The sequence below is a fragment of the Henckelia pumila genome, chromosome 4 (genome assembly GCF_033568475.1).
Source record: "Henckelia pumila isolate YLH828 chromosome 4, ASM3356847v2, whole genome shotgun sequence".
Lineage (NCBI taxonomy): Eukaryota > Viridiplantae > Streptophyta > Magnoliopsida > Lamiales > Gesneriaceae > Henckelia > Henckelia pumila.
Genome location: NC_133123.1, coordinates 156,222,243 through 156,232,281, shown reverse-complemented (window position 1 = coordinate 156,232,281; position 10,039 = coordinate 156,222,243). Strand labels below are relative to the sequence as shown.

Below are 10,039 nucleotides of genomic sequence, written 5' to 3'. Positions count from 1 at the left end.
GAAAACACTTATTATTAAAAATGTGATTTTAAAATTTTAAAACTAATATTTGTAATATTATTAATATCTTACATTATTATTTTTTTATGATTAAATATATATTTATATTATTAATGTTATTTAAAAATGTATTTTTTTATTCAAAATATAACATTTAATATCAAAAATTTATATGCTTTATTCAATTATGACATTTTATATTTTTTATTGTGTAACATTGTTAATATATTTTTTTCAATATTAAATAATAATTTAGTTTTTGGAATTTTTTATTTTTTTAATATTTTGACGGGTTGGCCCGTCTGACCCACGGCCCAAAGCGGGTTGGGCTGGGTTGGGAAATTCCCAGCCCGCCCCGCCCCCGCCTAATGGCGGGTTACAGCGGGTTGCGCACCAGCCCGCCCCGCCCCCGCCTAATCATGTATAGGCCTCACTAGGGTGTAAACGAATCGAGCCGATTTGTGATTTTTTCGAGCCGACTCGATAAATATTTGATTCGTATTCTAATTTATCGAACTCGAACCGAAACCGAACATGTTCGAACTTTTTTTCGAGCCGTGCTCGAGTAAAAATTATTTTGTTCGATAGTTCGCGAGCCTTAATATTTTATTAATATAATATAATTATATAATAAATATGTATACATTTCGAACCTATTCGGACATTTCAAGCTTTTCGAACCATAATATCCTAGCAATAATTCATGAATATGTTCGAATATTTCGAACTGAACTTAAACTCAAACTCAAACTCGAACTCGAACTTCATTTCAAACCGAGTTCAAGCCAAAATATTTGAAATTTTCGAACTTTAAATCAAGTTCGAATATGCTTAATTCGAGATTTAAAATTTTATTATTACTCGATTCGATTCGATTCGATTCGATTCGTTTCGTTTTTTAATATTTACACGCTTATTTTAATATAGATATGGGACCCACTAACAATCAATCTTCACCGTTGATTGGACAAATGGGTCAGTGGCATTATAGCTCTCACCATTAACCATTGGGAAAAAAGTACTCCGTTAAAGCACTGATATTTTTTCTTCGATATCTCTTCCGAGCTTCTGCATCACTCTGCCGCTGTAGATTTTGTGGATTTGTACAGGTGGATACCGCCGCTGGATCGGTGGCTGGCGGTGAGGAGAGTCGTCGGATTGGAAAATTATGCTCTTTTCCACTTTTTCCATGTTGTGATACATTTCTCGATTCCTTTCATGGATTGGGATGTGATTACTTGCCAGTAATGGTGGGCAGAGGTCAAAATTTCACCCTTTTCAGTTGGATATTGCTTTTCTTGGACTGAGTTGATGAGCTGTACGATGGAAATTAGAAGCGACAATTCCAAGTTTGGAAGGGGGAGTTTGTGTTAGTTATGGAGTATCTATAGTATTAATTCTATCGCGGGTTTGAGTTTGAACGTGTTTTTAGGCTGGTGTGTTGGTATTTGGAGGTGATGGAGAATGAAACTGGGAAGAGTGGGGATGCGTTCATCGATCGGAGCAAAGTGAGGATTTTGCTGTGTGATAATGATGACAAAAGTTCTGAGGAGATCTTTACACTTTTGTGTAAATGTTCTTACCAAGGTATTCTCAGTTTTCTTCTTTAGCAACTATTCTTTGATTGTTTGTGTTATTTTGGTATGAATCTTGAGCAATTGTTCATGATTCAGAAATTTATTTGTCATGCGTTTGCCTGTTTTTTCATGTGTTGACTTCGATAAGATGAAAGTTTACGCCTTTCTTGTGATTAAGATCATGTGGGAAAGGTTGGTAGTTTGTGAAACATTGATTTCTGCCATTTAGACGATCATATTCTAGTAACGATTGCATCCCTTCTAAGGTGTGATATTCTGGTAAGACTATTCTTCCTATTCCATTTAATTAAATGATTTCATTAGAATGCTTTGTCTCTGACGGGGCCCATATTAGGATCATTTGGCTAGATTGATATATAAGGAGCCAGAAGAACAGCAAATGCAGTTTACTTGTCCAAGTGTAAAATAAGTTGCTTCGGAAAGAATTCTAGTTGCAGGAAACTTTTAGTAGAAAGTTTCATGTTGATTTTGATGCTGAATATAGTTGGCCCTTGCTTTCCAGTTATTTCTGTAAGATCACCAAGACAGGTGATTGATGCACTGAATGCTGCGGGGCCTGATATTGATATTATTCTCTCTGAAGTTGACCTTCCGATGTCTAAGGGATTGAAAATGCTAAAATATATCACGAGGGACAAAGAATTGCGGCAGATTCCGGTGATCAGTAAGTTTACATTTTATCTACATCGTGCATTTCATTGGAATAACATATGCCACATTGAGTTTAAGACAGGCTGGTTTAATTGCCATCCTTTTGTTGCATTGTTTTGCTTGCTAGTGATGTCAGCTCAAGACGAGGTCTCTATTGTTGTTAAGTGCCTAAAATTTGGAGCAGCTGATTATCTTGTGAAGCCGTTACGTACTAATGAGTTGTTGAACTTGTGGACGCACATGTGGAGAAGAAGGAGAATGGCACGTACTTTTTTCTCATTAAGAAGTTTTAAATATTTCACTGGTTTTCATTTGTCTTCTTAGGGAACAGTGTGATGGCTTTCTTTATTTCAAAAATTAGTTTGACTAGTCTCATGCATCGCACATGCTTTGAGGTTTATACCTGGATACAAAAGGTTGAGGACTTGTGGTTGTGTGATCTTTTGAATTGAAACAAAGCTTCTTTTTCTAGGTCTATTCATCAAATTTCTACAGGGAGTGCCACATGTATGTAGTAGTGTTTTTTTTTTCTTGGGCATGGTGTATATCAGCCATTTTGATGTTTTATTTTGGTATTTGTGATACGACGTTTCTCTTGATTTTACATCTACAGCTGGGACTTGCTGAGAAGAACATTGTAAATTGTGATCTGGATCTGGTAGCTTCGGATCCTAGTGACGCTAATACCAACAGCGCTACTTTATTCTCAGATGACACAGATGACAGGTCTCTGAAGGGTAATAACCCAGAATTTTGTGTTTCAACACACCAGGAAGAGGAGGTGAGTTTAGAACTATGTATGAATGACTCTAGCCATGATAATTTCTTTTCTTCCATATAAACATTATCTTCAATTTCTAAACATTGAAGATAAAAAGTTTATTGCGGGTCTTAAAAGAGCTTATGTAGATTTATCTCAACAAAGGCTTCGGGACCAGCAATTGTTTTTAATGACGAGGAGTAGCATAGGGGATTTTCCATTGAGGCCAAATTGATTGTCTTTAACTAACCTTACTCCAATTGCATGGTGTTTAGATTCCTGCCACCACAACTGCTGCTCGGATAGAGACTGTGATTTGTGATCTCTCAGTGTGTCAGCCTGACGTGCCACAAATAAGTGACAGACAGACAGGTGACTGGATTATGACTTTTTAAATAATCTCAGACGGCTTATAAATTCAAAATAATAATAGCATGATCACCAATTGTTAAGTTTCTACAGCTAAGTTCAGGAAGCATATTTGTAATGAAGTGTGCTATATTTAATACATAGTTTTGTAAAAATGTGGAACATTTTGATCTCCATCCATCTTAGAACCATCTTCTTGTAGGATTCTGTTCTGTTACATTTACTGGTGCATGGTCGACTAGTCCAGATAAATCGAAAGGATTTGGAGTCAAGTTCTTATTTAAGCAAGCATTGGCTGCAGACTCGTGTGTAATTTAAACTCGTTAAATTTTATTGGGACTGATCAAAATCTTGAAGATGCTTTGCTCATTTGCGGTTGTTTATGGTCAAATAGCATCCAGCAATAACATTAAAGTTTCTATTATTGGTCTATTTGAGATGACCAGAGTTTTTACAATGTGAAATGGGAAGCATAAGCTATGTGAACTGATACTTTTCTGTTAGAAGAAAGTAATTAACTAGACTAATTAACAAGGGGTATAACATTGAATACCAAATAAAGCTATAAACATCCATTAAATATTTCGATGCAAGGAAGGTTCTTCACATAAAGATTGCAAATTTGTGATATTCACTTCCTTTTCATCAGAGTTCTCAGTTAGTCGTGATTAGTTTTACTACTACTCTCTCCAGAATTTTCCATGTTCACTGATGGCACGTGCGATGGGACAGTTTTCAACTGATTTCTTCAAGTCTGCCTTATTCTTAAATTTCAGATCAGTAATTTCAGATCAGTATACTTGTTAAGTCTCTGCTTAAAATCTGTTTCATTTTCAATGCAACTTTATGTGGAGTTGGTTGCCACTGTTATACTTGGATAATTTTTTGAGTGCAACATCAGAACATAGCCTACTGATTTCATAACTCTGGAGGCACCTTTGATTCTTTCAACAATGACTGAGATAGTCCTGATAATTAGGAAATAATAATGGTCTGCTAAAGGAAAACGTTTCTCTCTGTTTTATTATCTCCATTCACATGTAACTAAGTGTGGGCTTGAATGCTTTCCAGGACAATTTTCATCTTTTCTGAGAAAGGAACTAAAAATAGGCGAGTCTTCTGCCTTTTTCACGTATATCAAGTCAACCACGCCCAGCAGCAACACTCATCGGCCACCTTCTGTTCATGAAGATGAACCTCAGCATTTGAAGATAGCAGAGCATATCTCCACGGTGAGTGGTCAAGCTGCTATTATTGACATCCAACAGCAGGATAACACAAAGACCCTGGAAAATCATTCTCATGGTGATGAATATCGCTGCAGTAACAGCTTTATTGATTCTTTCTCGGCGGAGAGGTCATGTACTCCTGTATCTCATGATATCTCACAACAGAGGAACTCGGATGAAGATTTCTCTCACTCACATCTGCATCCAGGAAACGTTAGTGATGCGACCGGTCGTTACTCTCATGCTGCTTATCCGTACTACATGCCCGGAGTAATGAATCAAGTAACGGTGCCACCAGCCTCTATGTATCACAAGCACACACTGGATATGCACAACCATTCTAATCCTGCTATGTTGCCTCCCTACAATCACATCCCTCAATGCCCACCTAACGTACAAGGGATGGTGCCTTATCCATATTACCCCCTTGGTATATGCTTACAACCTAGTCAAATGCCTGCTCCCGCTCCTCCATGGCCGTCTTTGAAATGTCCCTCAGTGCATGAAGGGAAATTGAGTAAAGTTAGTCGAAGGGAGGCAGCCTTGATGAAGTTTAGACAAAAGCGTAAAGAGAGATGTTTTGACAAGAAGATCAGGTACGTAAACAGGAAAAAACTTGCAGAGCGTAGGCCTCGCCTGAGGGGCCAGTTTGTGAGAAAGGTAAATGGCATTGCTGTGGATCTTAATGGGCAACCGGCTTCTGCTGAAGAAGATGAGGATGATGATGATGAGTATGATGAGGACGAGGATGATTCTTAGCATGGATGGGATTCAAATTGTGAGGGGGAATCTTCTCGTTGGAATCTCGGGCTAACATCGGAACTTGTAGAGCTGTTTGAAGAGATTCTCAGTAGGTTTCTTGGTGTTTGTTACTTCTCCTGTTGTGACACGTAGAGTAACTAAACTTTGTGACATTTAGCATTAGAAGCTTAAATAAGTTCTGCATTTGAAACTATAACCAGTCTGAGTAGAATTTGGTTGCACCTATGGTTGCTCCTGATATGCTTAAAAAGTAGTAGTATGGAAATTTGTCCTTTTAACTCTAGGATTACCGCTATATGCCTATATCTGACATAAATCTAGCTTAATAATAGCATGTATATATATTACAAAAATATAGTATCCTCACACCCTTAAATACCTGAAGTTGGTAATCATAAATTTAAGCCATGTTTTTCAACCTTCATATATATATTTTCATACATTCCTCTGTAAGTCGTGTGTTGGTATTGTTTCGTCAAGAAAAATCGTGGTTCTCACTCCTTGGTTTGTGCTCTTCAACTATTTATATAAAGTACCCTATATTCTTAGCATCACCCTTGAATTATTCCAATTTCACTTACATACAGTGTTCTAAAAGACGTCGTCTAAACGACTTCTCGGCGCTAAGCTGTCGCTCACCGATTTTTGCCAAGGCTTCGTCTCTGAGCGTTGCCGTATTAATGGCCGCCTAGGGGTGATCAGACTGTTTAGGCTGTTCAAAATCTGCATAAGGACACCTACGCGGATTAATATATATATTTTATATATTGTGCATATAACTTCCTCCTCGTCATATACTTCATGGAGAAGAATTTGTATCGGATGAAAAAGAAAAAGATGTCATTAATTTTGAGTTTGGATACAGTACGAAGGAAATGTTGGAGATATGAAGATGATAAATGAGGATATTTTTATTTTTAGGCTTAAAAAACAAAAACCGCCTAGACGGAGCATTTAGATGACAATCTAGGTGTTAGGCGACGGGTGGCCGTATGCCTACTGCTTATTAGAACATTGGTAACGTATATATCTTTAAACAAAATCATTAACATATATGTACAAATGGAAAATACATATAAACAAAATGAAGAAGTGAAGACAGAAATGGAACTATCCTAATAAAGCAACAACTATGGTTGTAATTTAGGGTAGACCTTGTTTCCACCACATTTGGAAGTTGAAATGTTATTATAAAAATAATATAAAAGATAGAAACAAAAAGAAACCACAAACCTTGATGCTTGGATTTTATACTATCAACTTTACCTTCACGTAAAGGACATCTAGGCCTATATTTAATCCTAAATCATAATGATTGCCAAAGTAGAATTATGTGTTATTATACCCCAGTTTATATCCCTTTTTGGTAAAAACATTATTATTATTATTATTATTATTATTATTATTATTATTATTATATCCATCATTCCAACTGCACGCAACAATATACAGAAGCCCCCTAACTTAAATTTTAAGTTCTCGCAACCATATGATGTTTACTTGTCTTCTGGGAAATTCCTAATCCATCAAGATCTGTTGCTTCCATGCCCCACGCTACCTGTTAGCTGAAGTTTTTTTCTATTTGTAAATGTATTCTGATGCCAATATAAACACCTTTTTCTCAAAAATATTTGCAAAATTAAAAGTTTTTTTTTCCTCAAAATATAAATATATACCTTGTAACTAATGGAACACACAAACCTAAATAAATGGTACAACGTATATTTTTCCGATCAAACATGTCCATTTAAAAGGGACAATTTTTAGTACCTTGTAACTAATGTCAAGATTTGGAGAACCCAAAGTAATTTAGTTAATAACTTAAGCCACAAGGGTATCCAAACAAAGCCAATTATCTGGTGAAACCAAAGCTCTAAAACTACTCCAACTAAGCTTTTGCCATTAGTTTTTAGTTGTTGGCCAATCCATTCCACCAAAAAACTACACTTTCCCAACTCCTCCAAACTACCAAAACAGAATTCTATATTTATATTGATCCCATATATATTACTAAAATTCCACATAATTTGTATTTTATTTTATTTTTAGCATAATTGGCACATTAAATGTATCTCACAATTGGAAAGCATGAACCCCAACTAAACACATAATACACATCCCATCTTAGAACTTCTATTTACACCTCGTTTTCAAGAATCAACACCACTATCTTCTCATTGATCCACAATGGAGAAAACAGCTGCAATCATCAGAAGATCAATCTTCACTTTCTTGAAGAACTACCAGTACTTCACCTCAACTCCATCTCTACTCGCCCTCCCGTTCGCAGTCTCGTGCCTCGTGTCCCAGACGATCGTCCCCACGTCGCCGCTGTTCCGATTACTCCACCTCCGTTTAAGGTCAATTTTTCTTGCTGCAGGGTTCCCTCCATCAGCTGAACTCTTTGCTATCCTCAATCTTAAACTCTCTCAAACCATTGTGAACTATCTCTTCTCCTTACCCTTCACCATTTCCTTTCTTCTTCTCGCCAAAGCGTCCGTGATCCGAGCCGTCGAGCTTAAGAAACCAGAGCAAAAACATTTGTTCTCTTCTTGGATTAAACTGCTCAGCCCCCTCCTCATCACACAATTTTGCAACTCATTACTCATTCTTTCCGCGAACGCGACTTGCTTCTGCCTAATAGTCGTGTACTTCAACTTTTTTGACGTGTTGGGAGCCCTTTCTGCTCCTGGATCTTCACTACTTCTGTCAGCAATAGGTGCCATAATCTACTCTATCATTCTTGCCAATGCCTATGTTATATGCAATCTTGCATTAGTATTATCCGGATACGAAAAGGCCGGCGGCTTTATCTCGATCCTCAAAACTTATGTGCTGATCCAAGGTAGAACTGCAACTGCATTGACATTAGCTTTGCCATTCAACATGGCCTTAGCAGGCATCGAGTTCTTGTTCCAGTACCGCGTTGTTCGAGCCTATAATCGAGCTTTCGCCATCAACTCAACCATGGTTTTTGAGGGATTTCTCATTGCATATTTGTATGCTATGATGCTAGTTCTTGATACTATTGTGGGCTGCATTTTCTTCAGAAGCTGCAGAACAACAGAACCCGAAACCGATCAAGAGGATGCGTACTTTCACGGGATCGAAATCCAAGATTGTAAGTTTCTCGCAAAAGGGATATGAACTGGTAATTCATCGAAGAGACTTTTTTTTTTTTTTTTTTTTTTTTTCCAGAAATCAACGAGATTCATAACATTTTTTTGCCTGAAAAAGTTTGTTGTTTTAGCATCTCAAACCTATTTCCAAAGTGGGAATTTGCAGCCTCAAAAAACATGTAGATTTTTGTAAGTAATTCACAACTGAGTTTGGATTGAGATGCAATGTAATGTGATCGATCCATTTGTTCCAATTTCTTGATTATGCTTTGATTTCATACGCGTGGATCAAAAAATTGACTCGATGAGCATTTCCTTTTATATATATATATATGATAAAACACTTCTATAAAATGTTTTATATGAAATTTTATTTTTTTTGTCAAGGGAAAAAATATTTTTTATATATTAATTATATCAAATATAAATAGTTGGTGTGTAGGGAAATGATTAGCACATGGACAATTAGATGCATGAGTATGATAATATACCAACTCTTGATGGCAAGTACCCAACTTTCTTAAAGTTAAGGCACCTAATATTTTAAAATATTAATTAATTAATTTTATGTATATTTGAAAATATCAATTTTAATTTTTAAAATTAAGATATTTTACCAAAAGGGGTATAATTTATGCATTAAATACAAAACAAATCTTCTTTAAATCTATTTCAATCTTTGGCCTAAAAAAAATTAAAAATATTCCTTTTATTTAATTAAAATATTCTTTGATTTCATCATATATATTTATAAGTTATCGTTATTTTACATGTTATGTTATGCTTAATTATTTTGAACAACTAATTGTTTAAATAATTAACTTAATTTTACATTAATTACGCATATATTGTAGAAATATTGCTATTTTGATAATTGGACTAAAAATGTAATTTAGATCAATAATACAAGATAAGATAGATTGGCTTTATGCGTCGTTTAAATGATCTGTAAATGTATTACAATATTCATTATACAGTATAAACTATTATATCTATATATATAGAAATAAAATTATCAAAATAATATTGGATAATTATTAAAAAAACATTAATATTTTATTATAGATTAAAATTATTTATAAAACAAATAAATAGGAAAGTAAGAAAATTTTTATTTGGGTTTTACATAATAAATCAAAAACCGAGAAACAAATCTAATATTGTGATTATTGGAATTGAAAGAAAAAAAAAACAAAATTCCTCCTGCATTAATACGGCTATTAATATCACCAATGTATTTCAGGTTGATGAGATGATGATCGATGGATGTCAATATTGTATTTGTCACAAATTAAGAAGGTGAAACTACCAAAAAAAACATAGGAAAATTTCAGGATACACTTTCGGTTACATCCAAATTTATATTTTATGTAATAACTTTAAATGTAATCTTAAATCTAATTATTATTATTATTATTATTATTATTATTATTATTATTATTATTATTATTATTATTATTATTATTATTATCCTTGAAGTAACATATTATTATTATTATTATTATTATTATTATTATTATTATTATTATTATTATTATTATTATTATTATT

At 34.7% G+C, this 10,039-nt stretch overlaps 2 protein-coding genes across 3 annotated transcripts; both read left to right on the top strand.

The window, feature by feature from the left end:
- The first annotated feature begins 1,018 nt into the window (after positions 1 to 1,018).
- On the top strand, positions 1,019 to 5,642 carry LOC140860224 (two-component response regulator-like APRR1). 2 transcript variants are annotated; one of them, XM_073263129.1, is made up of 6 exons: positions 1,019 to 1,587; positions 2,182 to 2,262; positions 2,377 to 2,510; positions 2,863 to 3,030; positions 3,285 to 3,381; positions 4,450 to 5,642. In XM_073263129.1, exons 1-6 carry the CDS (start codon positions 1,458 to 1,460, stop codon positions 5,364 to 5,366), a joined length of 1,527 nt encoding a protein of 508 aa, XP_073119230.1. In that variant the 5' UTR covers positions 1,019 to 1,457; the 3' UTR covers positions 5,367 to 5,642. The 2 variants fall into 2 exon arrangements, with proteins under 2 accessions (XP_073119230.1, XP_073119229.1); XM_073263128.1 differs by having other exon boundaries at positions 2,101 to 2,262.
- A 1,914-nt stretch (positions 5,643 to 7,556) lies between these two features.
- Positions 7,557 to 8,532, top strand: LOC140860225 (uncharacterized). The gene has a single exon (XM_073263130.1). The coding sequence runs from the start codon at positions 7,557 to 7,559 to the stop codon at positions 8,514 to 8,516; it is 960 nt and encodes a 319-aa protein (XP_073119231.1). The 3' UTR covers positions 8,517 to 8,532.
- The last annotated feature ends 1,507 nt before the right edge of the window (positions 8,533 to 10,039 follow it).